The following is a 22,298-nucleotide window of genomic DNA, read 5'->3' as shown; positions in this document are numbered from 1 at the left end:
AGACATTATTTAAGGTGATAACTGAGTGCAAATGAGAGCCTTTTCACAGAATTTTAACATTCCTCGGTCTCCAGCACCGGTTCCCTGAGCCTTGGAAGACCGACCGGTAAAAAGGTACATCTCATGGAGGCTCATCAAATCCAGATAACCTGAACTTAATAAATGCTGAATTCTTACAACTGATTTGTCAATTCTTTCTCATGAATGCTTACCAGAGGGTGCTTGTCGTCTTACAGGTATGAGAAAACTTTGGAGGCTTTCACAGGGGATGGGAGGTGCCTTGGATGTTTGTGACAATACATCAGAATAGGAAGATTATCATCATTCAGGGCAGCAATGACATACTGTGGTGAGATTAGCAGGTGCACAGGAGGGAAGTGCACAAGGGAGGAGTTAAGGTCACAGGAGACACTACCATTGTGGCAAGAGTGAGTGGGAATGTGGATTCATACACAACTATTTCAGTGTACTTTGCTGTTTAGGATCAGCAAACAACGGGTTAAAACAGCTTTCAGTTCTGTTGAAGGTAAGGGATGCAATCTATTGCAGACATGTGCCAATCTGAGTGCTGCCATAGCAACCATGAGTTTTTATCAATGACAAGGGATATTACTATATCAGTGCAGAGGCGTAGAACCTCAAGAAGAGGTTCATGCTGGTGTGCACCATGGTGTTTTCACACTGGGGCAGTTGGACATTCCAGAGCTTTTTGTTCGAGCCAGCAGACTTAAGGGCTGATAAATAGGAGGCAAAGGATGTCCTTTTCAAACCTAGCTCATAGCACCTGTGAGGAGCAGGAGTGTTCCAACCAGACCATGTGTCCACCAGGTGCATCATGAAGGAAGCCAATGAAATGTTGAGAATGCACTTTAGGTGCCCAGGTAGGTCTGGAAGGGCTCATCGGTACTCACAGTGAGGTGGTACTGAATGATAGTGGTGTGCTGTGTCTTTCATAATATCGTGCAACAAAGATCATTGCAGGTGGAGGTGAATGAAGGTACTCATCACTCATCTTCAGATAAAGAGAACATTGAGGTGGAGGAATACTAAGATGGGGCACCATTTCCTAACTACATACATTGCTGCCTGGGGTGCCATGGATGTCCTAAAAGCTCAAAAATTCAGCAAGTGGTGACTCGCACAGGAAAACATCACAAATGAAATCCTCTGGCCCACCTCCAGCACTAACACCTTGCACCTTCTCTTTGCACTAAAGAATCTTTCAACCACACATCCACCCAATGCACGTCTGATAATAGGTCCTGTCATGTAATATCATGAAAGAAATGAAAGGGCAAATTGACCCTCAGGATACAGTAATAAGCAAGATGTAGAAATGGTGTTAGGCAATAAATTTTATATGTTATTGTAAGAAAAAGAAACTTAACAGCATAATGTAACATTTTGTTTATCACTCGTGCATTTCCTTGGTGAATTACAATAGGTTTCTCTTATGCTACCTATCACTTCTTTGTGGGTTCTGTAGTAGTAGAAAGGCAGGCAGTTCAAATTCCTACCCTAAGTATTGAAATGTTTTTGGCCTACGCACTTTGGGTTTCAGAGTCAAGAGTGCCTAGGTGATGATTATTGTGAATGTCAAAATCACAGTGTAGTGCACATAGAGACAGATGTACAAGCTATTTTCAGGTATCAAAATATTTGCCAAGCTAAAACAAACCAAGTTGCAAATAGATTGGAAAAATATGCATGACATACAAAAATTGCCTCTCAAAATATGAAACATTGACTGCTGCCGTATGCAATGTGTTCAGATAACCTCACAATTCTTTCATTATTCAATATGTGAGCCCATATTGTAGACTGAAGCACTTTCAATCATAAAGTCACAATTGGCAATCATGCCATACTTGTCATAAATGAATTCTACCAATAAAACCTAGCTGCACACGACATATTCATTTGTTCCTTTACATAAACACACACTGGGATGCTAGGATTAGCACTTCGATGTCATTGCATGTACCCTTGAGACATCTGACATTTCAACACTATAGGAGGTAGAATTTCTGTGCTATTACTCCGCCATAATTTTGACAGAATATTGATGGAAGCCCCAGAGAAGCAGTGTTAATTATGATTTATGGCCTTTCTCCAGGGCTTCCACCCATCTTCCATTGAAGATATGACAGATGATTGCAGAAATTCTAGGCAACTTCTCCACTTGGAGGAGGTGCTGACGTGTATCAGGAGGGAGAAGAAACGCATACGTTCAAAAAGGCAACTGTCAAAATCATTGGAAATTAAAGCACAAAGGAAGTGAAGTAAGGTGAATTTTAAGACTTTCCCCAACCTGAGTGACACCATTCTCTTTTTTTTGCATCACTCACTGATTCAATCTTGCAATGTCACACAAACGTGCATCAAGTACAGCACCATGACACATGTATACTACCTTTTTGTACCGTATGTACTCATGTAAAAGTCAACCCTAGTTTTTCAGGGATCAAAGCCCAAAAATTACAGAACCAAATGGAATGTGCGACTGGGGAGAGAGAAGCCATTGCTTTAAACGCTCAGGCTACAATTGGAAAGGTAAGAGTGAAACCAATCAAATACTTCGCAACGATAGCAAAAAATAATTCCCAGTAGTCATAAAAGTTAGAGATAATTACAGTGATGGGTTAGTGGCTGAGATTAGAAATGCTGATTTATTTTTTTTTGAAAAGGGGAGAGAATATTGGAACTTTGCATAGTGCAACAGGAGAAGGTAGGCTCACTATAATATCACTCAAAAATTATAGCAAAGGAAGAATATTTTTATAAAATGCAGTAGAAATACAATTACAGGCTAGGTTTTGTTTGCATCAGTATATGTTTAAGAATATTGAGCAGAGGGTCATATTTGAAAAGTTTATTTAACAGGTTTCAGCTGTCTTTTATAATGGATGAAAAATTGTTGAAATTAATTTAGCAATACCTCAGCCTCCTGATCACTAGAGGTTATCCGGTCAATTTGGCCCAAATCAAGCACATATGCCAGTCCTTCAAAAATATTACTCATGTAAAAGTTGACTCCATGACTATTGGCCTAAAAGCTTCAGCTCAAAAATTCAACCTTTATACCAGTATTTACAGTAACCATTTGAAGAACTGTATGTCCTCCGGACTTATCAAAGTAGAAAGTTGGGCTAACTCTGTTACGGATATATAATCTTCCTGTCCAGATGGAGTTACAACAGACGATTGGGAGAACATTTGTGGAAATTCAGTCTTTGAGTGTGAGGTGTCTAGGTGTGATCGCTCTTGCTAACATGAGTGCAGATCTGTGGCCTACACATTGCTGCAAATGTTGACTTGAGTTGGCTGCCAAAAGAGGTTCTGCCTGACCACGAATCAAATTTTAAGCCTTAGCTAGTCACTCAATTATGCCGAAAGTTCCAAATAAAGCAATGTTGATCTAACTCATACAATTCTCAAATGAATGAGCTGGTAGAGGAGCTTATTGCCAATCTGACAATATGCTACCCTCATATGCTAAACACTTAAGGCTAGAGAAAATGTTATGTTTGTGATTTACTTACAGGGAGGTGCCCAGGAATCTGCAGGGTTTTCATTATTTGAATTAGTATACGAACAGCAAGTGTGTTCACTATCAGAGAAGCACAGTTCCACTGATGAGGACAGAAAAATAGAATAAAAGTTGCAGATCGGGAGTTTTTTTTAATTCATTCATGGGTTATTGGCATCGCTGGCTGGGCCAGCATTTGTTGCCCATCCTTAATTGTCCTTGAGAAAGTTGTGGTAAGCCGCCTTCTTGAACCGCTGCAGTCCATGTGGTGTAGGTTAGCAGCGCTGTTAGGGAGGGAATTCCAGGATTTTGACCCAGTGACAGTGAAGCAACATTGATATATTTCCAAGTCAGGCAGTGTGTAGCTTGGAGGGGAACTTCCAGGTGGTGGTGTTCCTATGTGTCTGTTGCCCTTGTCCTTCTAGTTGGAAGTGGCTGTGGGTTTGGAGGGTGCTGTCTAAGGAGCCTTGGTGAGTTGCTGCAGTGCATCTTGTAGATGGCATACACAGCTGCCACTGTGCATCGGTGGTGGAGGGAGTGAATGTTTGTGGAAGGTGTACAAATCAAGTGAGCTGCTTTGTCCTGGCTGGTGCCCCTCTTCTTGAGTGCTGTTGGAGCTGCACTCATCCAGGCAAGTGGGGAGTATTCCATCACATTCCTGACTTGTGCCTTGTAGATGGTGGACAGGCTTTGGGAATCAGGAGGTGAGTTACTCGCCACAGGATTCCTAGCCTCTGACCTGTTCTTATAGCCACAGTATTTATATGGCTAGTCCCGTTCAGCTTCTGGTCAATGGTAAATCCCAGGATGTTGATAGTGGAGGATTCAGCGATGGTAATGCCATTCAAGGGGCAATAGTTAGATTCTCTCTTGTTGGAGATGGTCATTGCCTGACATTTGTGTGGCGTGAATGTTACTTGCCACTTGCTTTGTCAGCTCAAGCCTAGAAATTGTCCAGATCTTGCTGCATTTGGACATGGACTGCTTCAATACCTGAGGAGTTGAGAATTCTGCTGAACATTGTGCAATTATCAGTGAACATCTCCATTTCTGACCTTATGATGGAAGACAGGTCATTGATGAAGCAGCTGAAGATGGTTGGGCCTGGGACACTACCCTGAGGAATTCTTGCAGTGATGTCTAGAGCTGAGATGATCCACCACCCACAACCATTTTCCTTTGTGCTAGGCAACCAGTGGAGAGTTTTCCTCTGATTCCCATTGACTCCAGTTTTGCTTGGGCTCCTTGGTGAAATACTCATTCAACTGCTGCCTTGATGTCAAGGGCAGTCACTCTCACCTCACCTCTGGAGTTCAGCTCTTTTGTCCATGTTTGAACCAAGGCTGTAATGAGGTCAGGAGCTGAGTGATCCTGGCGGAACCCAAACTGAGCATCAGTGAGCAGGTTATTGCTAAGCAAATGTCGCTTGTTAGCACTATTGATGACCCCTTCCCACTTCCCACTTTACTGATGATGGAGAGTAGACTGACGGGGTGGTAATTGGCCAGGTTGGGTTTGTCCTGCTTTTTGTGTACAGGGCATTCCTGGGAAATTTTCCAAATAACCAGGTAGATTGATTTTGCCTTTCTGCACACTGATCTCGCCATCACAAACTTACTCTAAAACAATTTGCTGGCCCTAACCAGCACCTCTTCACTACAAACGCCCCAATTCCCAACACCTCCAACCCCCACAAGGACGGTCTCAGGGCTCTCCATCCGCCACCACATTCATTCTGCCTTGTTGAGGTTGTTGTCACATTGAACAACTTCTCTTTTAACTCAACTCATTTCTTCCAAAATAGAAGGTGTTGCCATGGGTACCTACATGGGTCCTACCTTTGCTTTACTCTTTGTGGGATATGTGGAACATTCCGTGTTCTAATCCAACTCAGACCCCCCTCAGCTCTTTTTTGGCATCTTGATGACTGTATCGGTGCTCACTATGTAGTGTGGTCTACACTGGGGAGACCAAACGCAGATTGGCTGACCACTTTGCAGAGCATCATGTTTTAGTCTGCAATCATGACCCCGAGCTTTTGGTCATCTGTCATTTTAATTCTCCAGCTTACTCCCACGCTAACCTCTCTCTTTATCCTCTGCATCCTGCAGTGTTCTCAGCCTGAACAGGAAAGTTTTATCGATTTTGCTTCCAATTTCCACCCTTCTCTTACCTTCACCTGGTCCATCTCCAACTCTTTCCTCCCTTCCTCGACTTCTCCGTCTCCATTTCTGGGGAATATCAATGAATATTCACTATAAGCCCACTGACTCCTACAGCTACCTTGACTATACTTTCTGACACCATGTTTCCTGTAAGGACTCCATTCCACTCTCCCAGCTTTTCTGTCCCCATCTCATCTATTTTGAAGATGCAACCTTCTATGCTAGTGCTTCTGATATGTCTTCCATTTTCCTCAGCTGAAGATTCCCCCACCATGGTTGACAGGGCCCTCAACCATGAACATTCCATTGCTCATATTTCTGCTCTTACCTCTTTCCTTCCCTGCCAGAACCATAATAGAGTTCCCCTTGTCTTCACCTTTCACCCCGCCAGTCTTGTTATACAAAGGATCATCCTCCACCATTTCCACCATCTCCACTATGAAGCTACCACAAAACATATCTTCCCCTCCTTTCAGCATTCTGAAGAGACTGTTCCCTCTGTGACATTCTGATCCACTCCTCAATGCCCCCAGTACCACCTCCCCTTCTCACAGCACCTCTCCATGCAAGGGCAGGAGATGACAAATCCAGCAAGTTTTCAAGTATTACAAAAGCAAAATACTGTGGATGCTGGAAATCCGAAATAAAAACTGAACATGCTGCAAATAGTCAGCAGGTCGGGCAGCAGCTGAGGAGAGAGAAATAGAATTAACGTTTCAGGTCAATAACCTTTCATTAGAACTGGAAAAAGTTAGAAATATAATAGGTTATAAGCAGGTGAATTTCAGGCTATGACCTGAAATTTTTGAACTCAATATTGAATCCAAAAGGCTGTAAAGTCGCTAATGGAAACATGAGGTGCTATTCCTCACACTTACATTGACCTTCATTGGGACACTGCAGGATGCAGAGGATAGAGAGAGAGGTTAGCGTGAGACTAAACTGGAGAATTAAAATGACAGATGACCAAAAGCTTGGGGACATGATTGCAGACTAAAACATGATGCTCTGCAAAGTGGTCAGCCAATCTGCGTTTGGTCTCCCCAATGTAGAGCACACCACATAGTGAGCAGTAAATACAGTATACTAAATTGAAACAGCGTAAATTGCTGTTTTACCTGGAAGGAGTGTTGGGTCTTGGATGGTGAGGAGAGAGGAGGTAAAAGGACAGACGTTTTGTTATTTCTCCACCCTCCTCCATTTCACCTGCTTACAACCTATTATATTTCTAATTTTTCCCAGTTATGATGAAAGGTTATTGACCTGAAACATTAATTCTATTTCTCTCTCTTCAGCTGATGCCTGACCTGCTGAATATTTGCAGCATGTTCAGTTTTTATTTCGGATTTTCAGCAACCACTGTATTTTGCTTTTGTCTTACTTGAAAACTTGCTGGATTTGTCATTTGAATACACTGCAGCAAACTCTGTGGAAAATTAGAAGCAGCACAAGCATAACCGATGATTGGTACGATTAGCTTTTAGTACTTACGAGTGTAGACAGTTCAATACATGCTCACTGATATTTTGGGTTCATTTTGGTGCAGTACCTTGCATTCTTCACCTGTGAGTTTGATCAAAGTATTGGCTGAAAGTTATCTCGCACCTTTATTTGGGGCCTTGGTAAAGTTTGGAATCACTTGTTTGCTTGAAAATTCAATTTTCCAAACAAAACAATTCTTTAACAGCAGTAAGAAAGTAATTTTTGAAAAGTAATTTTCGAAGATCGCAACAAACTACTGGGACGAATAGGTTGTCCAGTATGTGTTGTTATGAGGAAAGCGTAAGTTGCTGGCTCACTCAGCAGGTCCATATACAATAGGCTAGATATGATATGAGATATGGCACTGACTACACAGGGACTGGGTATATCAGAGAAGCTATTAAAGCCTTATCTCTATGTGTAAAAGATATCGCATAATATTTACAAATCAGAAACAGGCCATTCAGCCCAACAGGACCATACGCCACACAAGCCTCCTTCCGCCCTTCTTCATATAAGCCCAGTGACATAGCCTACTATTCCTTTCTTCTTCATGTGTTTAATCAAGCATTTCCTTAAATACTAGTTGCCCCAACTTGTGGTAGCGATTTCCACATTCAAACCACTCTCTGAGTAAAGGAAGTTCTCCTGAACTCCTGGATTTAATAGAGATTATCTTTTATTTATGGCCCCTAGGTCATGTTTTATCTGCATCCTTTCTACGTTCACCCTTTAAAAGCCTTTCATAGTACTAAAGATCTCTATCAAGTAACCCCTCAGTCCTCTCTTTTTTTAAGAGATAACAGCCTCAGCTTGTTCAATCTTTCCTGATAGGTATAACCTCTGAGCTCTGGTATCATTCTTGTAAATCGCTTGTACACTTACTCCAGTACCTCCATAACCTCTTTATAATATGGACACCAGAACTGTTTACAGTGCCCCAAATGTGGTCTAACACAAGTTTAACATAATTTCTGTGCTTTTCAATTTTATTCCTATAGGAATGAACACGAGTGATTTATTTGATTTTTAATGGCTATATAAATCTGCATTACTGCTTCCAGCAATTTGTATATCTGTACCCTAGATTTCTCTGCTCCTCTACTTCATTTTTGGACACTTATTTTCCAAGGGAGTTGGCCTCCTTATGCTCCCTAATAAAATATACCACTTCACATTTAGTTATATTGAAGGTCATTTGCCAATTCCATTCTGCAAGTTTATTAACATATTCCTGTATTTTGTTACAGTTTTCCTCTGTATTAAGTATACCTATCAATTTGGTGTCGTCGGCCAATTTTGCAATTGTACTTTGGATTCCTGGGTCCAAATCATTTATGTAAATTTTTTTCCTCTCTATTCTTTCATGAGATGTGGGCATTGCTGGCAAGGCCAGCATTTGTTGCTCATCCCTAATTGCTCTTGAATTCCGGCATGCCAACATATTTGAGTGGCTTGCTCAGCCATTTCAGAGGACTGTTAAGAGTAAACCAGATTGCTGTGGTTATCCTTTGTCCCCGAGGAGCCAGCCCTGCAGTCTCTTTGAACTCTGGAAGATGTCAGAGATCTTTTATTTAAATATCTATAGAAACTCTTGCTATCCATCTTTATATTGTTAGCTAGCTTACTCTCTCATTCTAACTTTTCCCTCCTTATCAAAAGAACAGTGTCAATCCCCCTTACTATACTGTCTCCTACTACCATTACATTCCTTTGTGCCCTCCCTCCCCCACTCGAATGGCTTCCCCATCAGCATCTACGGCCTCTGAAGCAGAGCTCCATGACAATCAGAGATATATCTGCATGCAATTCCCCATTGCTGGGCCAAAAAGAAAACAACTTAGGTTTAATTATTATGACTATTATTAACAGGAAACAATAAGTGGGATTCAACAAACTTTGTTTAAAATGTTTGATCTTTTGTAAGGCGGGAAGATATTTTCAGCATGATGAGCATAAAAAATATTATAAAAAGAAACTACTTTGAATCCACAAGTTTCTTACAGAATTGATCAGATGATGGGGCACTGTGAAACAAGTTGAAAGGCATCTTGTTCCAGCTTCTTGATTGGTGACACGTTTATGTACAAGAAGAATATATATAATTAATTTTGACATCCTTATTGTCAGATTAGTTTATTCATTATGACCTTCTAGAACTCTGTTCTGGGTAACAATGTTCAAATCATCATTCATATCTAACATGTAGCTCTTTTCAATAACTATAGAATAAATTATTTCTCAACCACTTAATCTCAGCTAAGGAGATGGAATTACACATTAAACTTTAATTAAACCTTATTATGCAGTTTGCTTCCCTTTTGTAAAAAGTAGTCCTGTTATGATTGCATAACCTCTCCTGGTTATACAAAGTGTAAAGCAAATGAAACAAATCCAACACATTCAATAAGCGCAAGACAGCTTAACATAAGTAAACATCAAACTGATTTTGCACTTTTTAAAATGAAAGTAAACTGATTCTTACTTGATATGGACGTATAGAGGGCAAAAGACTTGAGACTTGTTAGTTCCTTGTGTCGAGTCTCTTGCACGCTTTTATGGAAGATTTGCTCCCAAGCATAGAGCTTAAGTAATTTGATTCCTCGTAGCAGTTCATTAGTTTTCCGCAAGCGCTCACTTGAATAATCCTGCAAGAGGAAAGAAAACCAACATTTGGACTTGAAGAAGGGCAAATTAATTTAACAGGAACATCTAAGGACCAGAACAACAGTCTGTCAGCCCTGATGATTACCTCACTGCATATGATACTGTCCTTTTCTTTCAAGTTCATTATTTAATTTTGCTATTGAAGGATAGAAAAATCATTGCTGGAGAATGGAGCACATTTCCATTCGGTAACAAACATCAGCACCAAGCATTCCAATGTTCCATAGGTATATGCAAAAATAAAGATTTCTCCATTCTGCTCAAACTATGTGCTTTAGCCTGAGAAGAGAAATGTGCTTTAAAAGCACCAGTTCTCTCTCTTAGTTCACACACTGTACTGATCTCTCTCAATGAGATGAATTTCAATTTTTGTTAATTCTGTGTAGCATTTTGCTCTGCCAGTCAGGAATTGTGCTCAGATTGACTCAACAACACAGAACAACAATCTGCATTTATAAAGTGCCTTAAAAGTAGCAAAATATCCTCAGGAGCATAATCAGACAAAAATTGACACAAAGTTATAGAAGGAGACATTTGGGTAGCTGACCAAATATTTGGTCAAAGAGGTAGGTTTTAAGGATTGTCTTAAAGTAGGAGAGAGAGATAGATTGGTAGAACAGTTTAGGGAGGGAATTCCAGAGTCAATGGCCTAGCCAACTGAAAGTACTGCCATCAGTGGTGCAGTGAAGGAAGTCAGGGCTGCACAAGAGGTCACATTGGTGAACATACAGTTCTTTAAGGGTTGTATGGCTGGAGGAGGTTACAGAGATAGGGAGAGGGGGGCTCAAACTCATTTTACATAGGATGTTTACGATATAGTAACGCTGCCATTTTCATATAGATGCACAGTGTGTTTCCTGAGTATACACACATAAAAAAACTAATATAACACCCAAATGCATTGAAATCAAGTTGTGGGTGATCTCTTTAAGCCAATTTGAGTTTATGCCAGCTGTGCTATAACTCCAGTCTGCTGTACCACAGATTTTGAGAACTTTTAAAACTTCTGATGGAATGTTTAAATGTTAGCAGTTAAATGGATGGTTGCATTGCACTCTTCTAACAAAAGAAATTAGCTACTGGGGAGCATGAACTGATGTCGGGATGTGCAGAGCATTAGGGTTGCAGCATCTAGATGTCTTAGACTTAGAGCAGTGTGAACTACAATACAGATCTGCCATGTTTGCCAAATCAAGGTCAGTTTATCCTGTTGATCCATTCTCCCTAGAAGCTGGTTTAGGACTAACTACACTAATTTTACATAACAGACTGAGGAGGTATTTGTCCATTATTTTAAGTGGTTTTAAACCATAGTCTCAGCTGTAAAAGACTGGGATATTGATATACCCTGGGAAAGTAGTCAAAAGCAGGCTGAATTGCATGGTCTGCCCCTTATATTCCAATGATACAGAATATTGGATGGGCTATACAAAAGGCAGACCACATGTTTCTGCCCAACTTGTAGCACTGTCCAGGATGAAATTTTATCTTAATAACTGATCCAACTCACCATTCCGTCCCCAAACACCTGCACCTTTTAATTGATGTCAAGGAGCTGAAAACATATTATCTCAGAAAATGGGCTTTTTCTGTCCAAAACTTATTTCAATTTGCCCACCCACTTATCAGCAAATGTATTACTTTCCATTTCTAACAAGGTGTAGATCTCTGTGTTATATTATTTCATAAAAAAACAAAAAGAAACTTGGGTGGGCCTAATAGTTTCATTCAGGTGGGAGTTTCAATACTTTTATTTTCTCCCCCAGCTACAGAATGACAAACAACAAGAGTGAAATCAGGTGACTCCCCTTAGAATTCTGCTAAAGGTGTTCTCAGCTACAAGGAGCTGTAAGGAGCTGTGTAAGAAAAGAATTGGAATTAGTCCATCTTTACCTTCTTGTGTTAAAATGTTTGCTTCCACTCGGTATGTTTTCAAAGCAACGTGTCTAAAAATAGGCACTCAGGCGAATGTTGAAGTGTCCCAACACTCTGTGGCATGGCACATTGGTACTAAGCATGGCACATTGGTACTATACAGTACATTGTGCCAGCTACACCCCCTTCATATTGGTTTAATTTTATTGAAAAAAATTGTTAAAAAAATTATATAGTTTTGCCAAGAAAACTACAGATGAAAGGAAATTTGTAGTTTCAGAGTTTTAAGGATTTGACAGCCACTGACATCCTTCTATTCTCTATTATTACTCAGGAATGTAAGCAGTTCTATATTTTGGGATTTGTAGAACAGCACAGTTTAGCACAAATAACAAAGCTCCATTCTTGATTGCGTCATTAAAAGAGGGGTGCCAAATAGAAGATCCTTCTCTCAGAATGGATGAACTGGATGCTGGACTAACCTGTACTACTCACTTTCACCCTACCAATGAGTGGCTTGTTACAGAGCAGCATGGGTATGATTTTGGGATCAGGTCTCTTGCTTGCCTGCATCATTGGTAAATACAACGTTTGTGGCTGTGAGGGGATAAAAATCACATAAATAATTCCAATAAACAAACCAACATTTGATTCAGTAAAACTCACCAAAGTGCTTCTCTGGGCCTGAGAGAATTTGGTTGCTACAAAATATTGGACAGGGGCCAGCACTGCAATAACTGTTGCTCCAATTAAGGCACTAATTCCAAGGAGGTAGTAGAGAAGAATCACACCTACAATAATCTGCAATAAAACAAAATGACCATTTAGACAGATATTCAATTAACTCTACAACTTAAACTACCTGAATTCCATGTGGTCCATATTTTGCTGAGTTTATAGCCATTATCTTCATTCTGTATCATTCTATACCACTCCTCATCAAGAAAAAAGTTATCATTGTGTAATAAGATTTCAGACATCAGGGTTCCCCTGACTGGTTCCAGTGTGGAATTGAGCTATATAGGCTAGAAAGGTCTTGTATTCAATTCCTGAGTCTGTGCTGTAAGAGGCGCTGTTTCTGTTACTGCAGTAGAAACATCTGAGCTGTTTACAATGGTCTCAAAGTATGTTTTAAACACAATGGGAGTCTGCTGCATAACTCAGCCATGTTTAAAATCATAGGGGAGAATTTTCCCCATGTTGGGCGGGCTGGTCGGGAGCAGGCGCAGACGCGGAGCCGATCGCTGCCCGCGTTCAGCTCTCCATCGCCACTTTACGTGGGCGGGCCAATTAAGGCCAGTAAGTAATTAAGGCATGGCCAGTAGCGCTCAGCACTAACTGTGCAGGGGGGGGGAAGAGGGAGAGTCGGAGCCTGTGCTCTTTCGCACATGTGCGCGAAAGAGCGCAGAAATCTCCCTGAGGCACAGAGCTGCCACAAGGAGATTAAGTACATGTTGAAATTTTTGAACAAAGAAACATAAAAATTATTTACACATGAGCTAGGACATGTTTATGAATTATGCAATAATAATTTATTTATTTAATAAATCCTTCAGGAAACTCATCCCGCCCTTAGATAAGGTTTCCTGAAAAACGCGAAGGCTGCTTAGGCACTTCGTCTGCCTGTCAACCTTAAGATTGGATGGCCATCGTTGATAATTACTTTATTTGGTTTTTTAATGGCCTTAACAGGCCTCTTAAAAGTGGTGCGCAACTGCCGAACGAAAGATGTAAATGACGTGCAGTGATGTTGGGATGCATGCCCGATGTTACCATGCGTCACTTCACTCGTCGGTGTGTTAGGCCCGCCCTTGCACACCAACATCAAAATTCTGGCCAAAAGACCAGAAGACGTAGGAGCGGAAATAGGCCATTCAGCCTTTCGAGTCTGCTCCGCCATTCAATGACTGATCTGATAATCCACAACTCACTTTCCTGTCTTTTCCCCATAACCCTTGATTTCCTTACTGATTCAAAATCTGTCTATCTCAGCCTTGAATATACTTACTGATCCAGCCTCTACAGCCCTCTGCGCTGAAGAATTCCACTGGTTCACTACCCTCTGAGAAAAGAAGTTCCTCCTCATCTCTGTCTTAAATGGGTGGCCCCTTATTCTGAGATTATGCCCTCTGGCCCTAGACTCTCCGTCAGGGGGAAACAACCTCTCAGCATCTATTCTGTCAAGCCCCCTAAGAATCTTATATGTTTCAATAAGGTCGCCTCTCATTCTTCTAAACTCCAATGAGTACAGGCCCAACCTACTCAACCTCTCCTCGTAAGAAAATCCCTCCATACCCGGAATCAACCTAGTGAACCTTCTCTGGACTGCCTCCAATGTCTGTATATCTTTCCTTAGATAAGGGGACCAAAACTGCTCACAGTATTCTAGGTGTGGTCTAACTAGTGCCTTGTATAGTTTTAGCAAGACTTTCCTATTTTTATACTTCATTCCCTTTTATATAAAGGCCAACATTCCATTTGCCTTCCTTATTAACTGCTGAACTTGTATGTTAGCTTTTTGGGATTCATGCATGAGGGCTCCCAAATGCCTCAGTGCTGTAGCTTTCTGCAGTCTTTCTCCATTTAAATAATATTCAACTCCTCTATTCTTCCTGCCAAAATGCATAACCTCACATTTTCCCACATTATATTCCATCTGCCAAGTTTTTGTCCACTCACTTAACCTGTCTATATCCCTCTGTAGACTCCTTGTATCATCCTCACCACTTGCCTTCCCACCTATTTTTGTGTCATCCGCAAACTTGTCAATACTACATTCACTTCCCTCATCACAGTCATTATATATTGTAAATAATTGTGGCCCCAGCACTGATCCCTGTGGCACTCCACTAGTTACAGGTTATCATCCTGAAAATGCCCCATTTTTCCCAACTCTCTGTCTTCTATTAGTTAGCCAACCATCAATCCATGCTAATGTACTACCCCCAACACCATGGGCGCTTATCTTATTAAGTAGCCTTATATGCGGTACCTTATCGAACGCCTTTTAGAAATCCAAATATATTACATCTACTGGTTCCCCTTTATCTATCCTGCTTGTTAGCTCCTTCAAGAATTCTAATAAATTTGTCAAGCATGATTTCCCCTTCATGAAGCCATGCTGACTCTGCCTAATTATATAATGCATTTCTAAATGCTCTGCTATTACATCCTTTGTAATAGACTCTAACATTTTCCCAATGATGGGATGCTAAGCTAACTGGCCTATAGTTACCTGTTATTTGTCTCCCTCCCTTTTTGAATAAGGACGTTACATTGGCAGTTTTCCAATCTTCTGGGATTTTTCCAGAATCTAAGGATTCTTGGAAGATTACTACCATTGCATCCACTATCTCTGCAGCTATTTTCTTTAATATCCTAGGATGCAACCCATTAGGTCCAGGGGACTTATCAGGCTTTAGCCCCATTAGTTCCCCTAGCACTTTTTCTCTAGTGATAGTTATTGTATTTATTTCCTCCCCCACTTTTGTGCCATGATTATTTAGTATTTTTGGAATGCTATTAGTGTCTTCTACAGTGAAGACTGATGCAAAATTTTGATTCAACTCATCTGCCATTTCCTGGTTCCTCAGTATTATTTTCCCAACCCACGGCGGTGACTCGCATGCTTAAGGGTCTACCGAAGAAGACTTTCCTATCTGGAGATGAGCAAAAAACAGTGCCATGCACATATGCACTTGTCATGAGATGTGGTGGATCATATCTGCCACATTCTGCGGGAGGATCTAATGCCCCATAAACTGGGAGGACATCCCTTGACAGTGCCCCTGAAGGTCACCCTGCGCTCAATTTTTTTTGAATGCACATTGTTCCAGGGATGCACAGAGGACCTATGTGGCATCTCACAGTCCTCAGCACATAACTGTATCAAGGAGGTGACAGGTGCCCTCTACAGCAAGACTCATCCTTAAGTGAAGTTCACACTCAATGAAGCTAGTCAGGCTCATAGATTTCTGGGGTTTGCTCCTATCTCAGGCTTCCGTAGAGTAGACGGTGCATTCGATTGCACACATGTGGCATTGAGAGCTCCATGGCACCAGCCCCTGATGTTCATTAACAGGAAAGGGTTCCACTCCATCAACATTTAACTGGTGTGCAATCATCAGAAGCACATCATGCACTTTTGTGCCAGGTACCCTGGGAGTTGCCATGACTCATGCATCCTAAGTCACTCCCAGGCGCCTCACATATTCAAAGGGCCTCAGTGAATACAGGGACGACTGCTTGGCATAAGGGGTACCCGCGTAAAAGATAGCTCATGACACCTGTGCGTCATCCTCAAAGTGCCAGAGAGATACAATGTGGCGTATAGCTCGATATGGTCCACCATCAAGCAGACCATTGGCATCCTGAAGATTCTCATGAAGAGAATATATCCCAGTCAGAAAGAAGGATTCTAGGAAGGGGATAAACCAACCATGGTTAGCCAAGGAAGTTAAGGGTAGTATCAAATTGAAAGAGAAAACATACAATGTGGCACAGATTAGTGGTAAGCCAGAGGATTGGGAAAGTGTTAGAAACCAACAAAAGATGACCAAAAAAAGGATAAGGAGGGAGAAAATAAACTTTGAGGGTAAACTAGCAAATAATATAAAAACAGACAGTAACAGCTTCTTTAAATACATAAAAAGGAAGAGAGAGGCCAAAGTAAACCTCCCTCCGATTATTCTCCAGCCCCCCCCACCGCCCCCCACCCCACCCCCCGCGCAACCCTAGGTCGCACTGTCATTTTGCTGGACATTCCAGCCCTCCCCGCTGAACCCATCACTGTTAACATCCCTCTGCCCCTCACCTCTCCCCACCTCGAGGTTGCATGCACGGTCACATACAGAGGACAGCTCCCCCAGTAGACCTTTGAGTATCCCCCCCTTTATTATGTTTTTCCCGTTTACAGGCTACAGATGCCTCCCCTAATCATAACCATCCCATCTGCAGCCCAGGAATTGAATACAAGAATAGGGAGGTTATGCTGCAGTTATATAGGGCATTGCTGAGACCACATCTGAAGTACTGTGTTCAATATTGGTTTCGTGACTTAAGGAAGGATGTGAATGTATTGGAAGCAGTTCAGAGAAGGTTTACTAGATTAATACTTGGGATGGGCTGGCTGTCTTATGAGAAAAGGCTGGACAGGCTAGTCTTGTATTCGCTGGAGTTTAGAAGAGCAAGAGGCGACTTGTTTGAAACATTTAAGATCGTGAGGAGTCTTGACAGGGTGAATTTTGAAATGGTGTTTCCTCTTGTGGGGGAATCTAGAACTCAGGGTCACTGTTTCAAAATAAGGGATCGTCCATTTAGGACAGAGATGAGGAAAATGTTTTTCTCACAGAGGGTTGTGAAACTTTGGAATTCTCTTCCTCAAAAGGTGGTTGAGGCAAAGTCTTTGAATATCTTTAAGGCAGAAGTAGATAGATTCTTGATAAGTAAGGGGATGAAAGGTTATCGGGGATAGGCAGGAATATGAGGTTAAAATCAGATCAGCCATGATCTTATTGAATGGGGGAGCAGGCTTCATGAGCTGAACAGCCTACTCCTGTTCCTAATTCATATATTTGTATGTTCACAGCACTGAGCCAGAGAGATCCATCGCCATCAACTGTAAGATGATGAATATGCCCTGCACACCAAGCTGTGCCTTCTCCCAATTGAGTACACAGGCCTTGTCCCTCCCTGGAGCGGGACTATGATGTGCATGCCGTGCATAGCCCTGTAGCATGGCCTTTAATCTCTCACCCTGACTATGAGGTCCACAAAGCACCAGAATTGCCTTTAATCTCTCATTCCGATCTCTTGGCCCCAGGCCAGGGACTATGACTGTCTTTCAATGAATCTCCCTCCTAACCCACTCCAAGAGAATTCTGTCCAACTCATCCTTCCATCATCCTTTCCCCACATCCCTTTCCAACCCCACTGACCCCCATGTTTCCATCATCTACCCTCACCCCAACCCCCCAGCAGCCGGTTGCAATGCCGGTCTGTTTCAAAGCCCTGTCTGAGAGCCACTGCACACACTGAGTGTTGTCCTCCCGGAGTATGGAGGACCCACCATGAGCAGACCAACCCCACACCCCCACCAGTGTGGCGTTACACTGCCAATGCTGAGAAACAGGAGCAGTGCTATTGCAGGTAGACTTTGAATGCTGCACTCACTTCAAAATCACAAATGAAGTGAGGGCGGCTAGCTATATGCCACTCATTTCCAAACGTGATTCAGACTGGTCTAATTTCCCACTGCAAAGATTGGGAGGGAGAACATGGGACAGAATCTTCTGTTCGGTGAGCGGGGGTGGGCCTCGCTCGCCGACACGTAAAATGATGGGCGGTGACGTTGGGCGTGCATCCCAACATCACCGCGGGCCATTCAGATCCTCAGTTCGGCGGGCGCGCAGTGGAGTCGGTTGTGCACCCGCTGAACTGTCAAAGGCCTATTAAGACCATTTAGATTCCAATGAAGATCATTAACTGAGCTGCCCATCCCACCTTAAGGTTGGCGGGCAGGCGAAGAGCCCAGACGGCCTTCAAATTTATCATGAAACCTCATCCATGAGGGGGGATGAGGTTTCATGAAGGGTTTATAAATTAAATAAATGTTTTTATTAAAATTCATTGACATCTCCCAGCTCATGTGACACTGTCACATGAGGGGACATGTCTTAAAATTTTTTTTTTCTTCATTAAAATTTTTAAAAATCAAACTAATCTCCCTGAGGCAGCTCTGTGCCTCAGGGAGGTTTCTGCGCTCTTTAGCGCGCATGCCCGAAAGAGCGCAGGCCCCAACTCAGCCTTCTCTCCCCGCCCACACTGGGAGCGCTCAGCACTTCCGGGTGCGCGTCATGCTGGGCGGGCCTTAACTGGCCCGCCCACGCAAAATGGCAGTGCCCAGCCGTGCCTGCTCCCTCCCAACCGCCCTGATGGGGAGAAAATTCTCCCCATGATTCCGGTGAGTAGCATTTTTAATGGGCATTTATGACATGTAATGCATGCAAATGGTGTTGTCAACATGGATCAGCAGGGAATCCGACCTGCCATCAGCCCGCTATGAAAGTGGTGAGGGGAAAATTCTGAACTGATTTCCCGGCAGCGGGAATCCACTTTTTTGCCTCTCTCCAAATTTTCCGCTCCCGCCCGCCCCAAAACCTGCCGATGGCAGGACCAGAAAATTCCCTTCTTTAACTTTTAGTGGTGATAATAAATATGCAGTAGCAGATTGGGCAGAAATTATTCACCCAGCTCAATTTTCCTTTCCACTGACTTCAAGAGGAAAACTGGGCGAGGTGTGTAAATGGGCAGCTGATTCTCTACGGTCTGTTCTCTGCCATTGCTAAAAGTTAATGTCAGCCTTCAGATCTCAAATGTGACAACAGGATAATGTTTCACAACAGCTGCTTGCTGAGGAATGTCAATTAAATGGAATCTGCTGATGTTGTGTAGCAGTCATTGACTTTATTATTGGAGCGTGATCTTCATCAGCTGTTCTAAGGTTGATGATCTTTTTAACTACCAGGTAAAATATAGCTCTGCTTTAGCCCCCAGAGGCTCAATTACAATAAATCTCCCCATCGAATCTTGTTCCTGGTATAAATAACGCACAGGAAGATGTGAGGATTTATCTAAAAGAATTATAAATTCCCTGTCATTTCTTCCTACAATATTGCCACAAGATGTAAAGTTTTCTAATTCCTCATATTGCAGTCTGATGGTCTCATTTACACAATTGTAACTGGCTTTCTTTCCATCTAAAATCCACATCAAACCGTGTTTTTTTAGTGCACAGCAATGCAAATCCTCAGATATGTAGTCAGCGCTTATTTTTACTGCCCAGCAATTTGCAATTAATTCTTTGGAGGCTTCAGAAGTTAACAACTGACATAGCCTCATGGAGTAGAAATAAGGGAATATTAACTTGACAATTCTAATAATTAAACAATTAAAGTCTTATGTCTAAAAAGTAACCATAGGATGTAGGCATTAAAGTGGTGCAATTTACTGAATATCCTTCAAAAGTCTAAAGTTCTACAGATTATTTCCTTTGCTAAATAAGGCAGTGTTATTTTGTTTGATTTATTGATGACCAGGCTAGGTGTATGAAAAATCCACTATGGCATTGGGTTCATTTTCCAGGGCAGAAATTTAGTGTAAGTGAGTCATGTCATTATTCACTTATTGGGTTTGGAACTGTAGAAGTATAATTCCAATGGAGGCAGATTTAAACGTGTAGTGGCTTTTTCTTGGTTTTCTCAGAAAGCAGGTGTACCCATCTGCACTCTCAGAAAAATGAGAAGTTATCAGCCAGTTGAGCGGAGCTTCATTGCATGATGTTCAGTTGGACAGTGTAACTTTCAGCAAGGAGAAGCCTGCAGCACAACAGGGCTGTTGCTGGCTGCATTCTGTATTGTTTAGCTACCATTCAAAAACCGATAGAGTAAACTGTATAACCACAGCCCATAGAATCACATCCAATTCTGAAATTGTTTGCAGGTCCAAATGCAAATTCTCACCAGCTTCTAGATCTGTCTCTATCTTTCACCAACACCCATGTGCTGATGTTTTGGCAGCACTGTGGATTTTTGATCTCTTTCTGGAAATTAAACTACAGTCTTCAAATTCTTCAAAGCCTCTGTTCCACTGAACTACTATTGGCTGTCACATGCCTTGCAGCTTGAGGGAGCTTAAATCTCTGACAGTTAGGCCCTTCCATCCATGTGATTACCAAAAAATAAATCCTAGGACACCTCCCTCAAGCAAATGTTATTGAAATACAAAAAGCCAAAAAAAGGTCAAAAATACACAATATCAACAACAACTTGTATTCACATAGCATCTTTAACTTAATAAAACTTCTAAGGGCACGTCACAACAACCTTATAATACTTGACACCAAACCACATAAGAAGATATTGGGGCAGATATTTGGTCAAATAGGTAGGTTTTCAGAAGAGTCAAAAAAGAAGAAAAGTAAGGTGGAGAGCGGGAGAGGTTTAGGGAGGGAACTCTAGAGTTTAGGCCCTAGGCTGCTGAAGGCACAGCAGCCAATGGGTTAAAAGTAGGGATCCTCAAGAAGCCAGAATTAGAGGAGTACAGATACCTCAGAGGGTTTTGGGACTGGAGGAGATTACAAAGATGGAGGTTGAGGGTAGGGTGGGGGTGGGGGTGGCAGTGGTGTGAGGCCATAGAGGGATTTGAAAACAAGCATGAAAAGTTTAAAAACTAGCAGTTGCTTAGGTGGGAGCCATTTTAGGTCAGTGAGCTCAGGGGTGATGAGTGAACAGTACTCGATGAGAATCAGGGCATGGGCAACAGAGATTTAAATGACATCATATTTAAGGAGCATAGAATGTGGGATGCTGGCCAGGAGACCATTGAAATAGTCATGTGTACAAGTAACAACGGCATGGGTGAGAGTTTCAGCAGCCGTTAAGCTGGGTGCAGGTGGAGTCAGATAATGTCAAAGAGATAGAAATAGGTGTGTCAGTGATGACATGAATATATGGTTGGAATGCAAAAGCTAATGCAGTTGATTTATATATTTGCTTTAGAACAATTTTAGCTTTTAAAAATAATGAAATTCTGTGTGAGGTATGGATGACCATACAATTTCCTTTTTAGATGGTAGAGCTGAATTTCCTGCTCCTGCATGTCGCAGCCACCTCCTCACTGCCCCCCCCCCCCACCCGACCCCTCACCGCCTTCATGTTTTAGGCAGGGGCAGTAAGTCTGAAGTGCACTGCTGCTGTCCAGACCCAGGAGCAATTTGGCCATTTACAAATCTGCAGCTTACTGGGCCTCTGAGATTAGGATCTTCTGGTTGCTGATGGAGATCAGCGGTGACTGTATTCAAACACCCTGGTGGAGGGGGTGGGGTTAGCATTCAAAATTATTGCACAACTTTTGGCTTTGCTCCTTGATTGATAGGAATCCAGATACAGGCCACAGCCCCCATTTTCACTGGACGCCCTGCGTTGGAACATCTTTTAAGGAAAACGAGGCAAGCGGTTCTTCCCAACTCATTTGCATGCCAATGATAGACCTACGCCTGGGGCAGGATAAGCATTGTTTCTATCTTCATTCCCAGAGAAGCCCTTAAAATTCCGCGAAAATATATAGCGAGCTGACATTGAGAAAAACAAGTCTCTTGACAAGACTCACACAGGTGAGTGAATGTTGCTTTGCTAACTATCTTTTTTCCAATTCCAGTTTTTGGGTGAATTTTTGTTTTCATCACAATGAATTATGTTTGGGCTGGAGAATGGAACATCTTACCCCTTTGATTAGTCGAGCATCAGATCAGTTGCAGCACGAGTTAAATACAGCACCAAGCTCCCATTACATCCCTTAGCTCTAAAGTTAGCTCAGCACCTTTGTCTTATCTCAACATGAACATTCTTTTCCTATCCCTGCCACCCAATCTTAAATTTGAGTTCGTGATTATACTTGGGAGATAATGAATGAATATTTGGTACTTTCATCCCTAGGGAAAGAGGCAGAATGGAATAGTTGTCCCCTCCTACTACAGCATTAAAAATGGTCTTAACAGATGTCTAGGAACATGTCGTCCGCCT

At 42.1% G+C, this 22,298-nt stretch overlaps 1 protein-coding gene across 4 annotated transcripts in view; it reads right to left on the bottom strand.

Moving 5' to 3' along the window:
• The window catches only part of abcc8 (ATP-binding cassette, sub-family C (CFTR/MRP), member 8), a 291,828-nt gene that overhangs the window by 155,954 nt on the left and 113,576 nt on the right, over positions 1-22,298 (bottom strand). For all 4 annotated transcript variants that reach the window (XM_078549123.1, XM_078549126.1, XM_078549124.1 and 1 more), the window contains exons 10-11: positions 12,385-12,519; positions 9,662-9,824 (exon numbers count right to left, since the gene is read on the bottom strand). In XM_078549123.1, coding sequence (XP_078405249.1) covers positions 9,662-9,824; positions 12,385-12,519 — 298 coding nt within the window. The remainder of the gene's footprint in view (positions 1-9,661; positions 9,825-12,384; positions 12,520-22,298) is intronic.

Source organism: Cetorhinus maximus, chromosome 9 (genome assembly GCF_964194155.1).
Source record: "Cetorhinus maximus chromosome 9, sCetMax3.hap1.1, whole genome shotgun sequence".
Classification (NCBI taxonomy): domain Eukaryota; kingdom Metazoa; phylum Chordata; class Chondrichthyes; order Lamniformes; family Cetorhinidae; genus Cetorhinus; species Cetorhinus maximus.
This window is presented reverse-complemented; position numbering and strand designations above follow the sequence as displayed.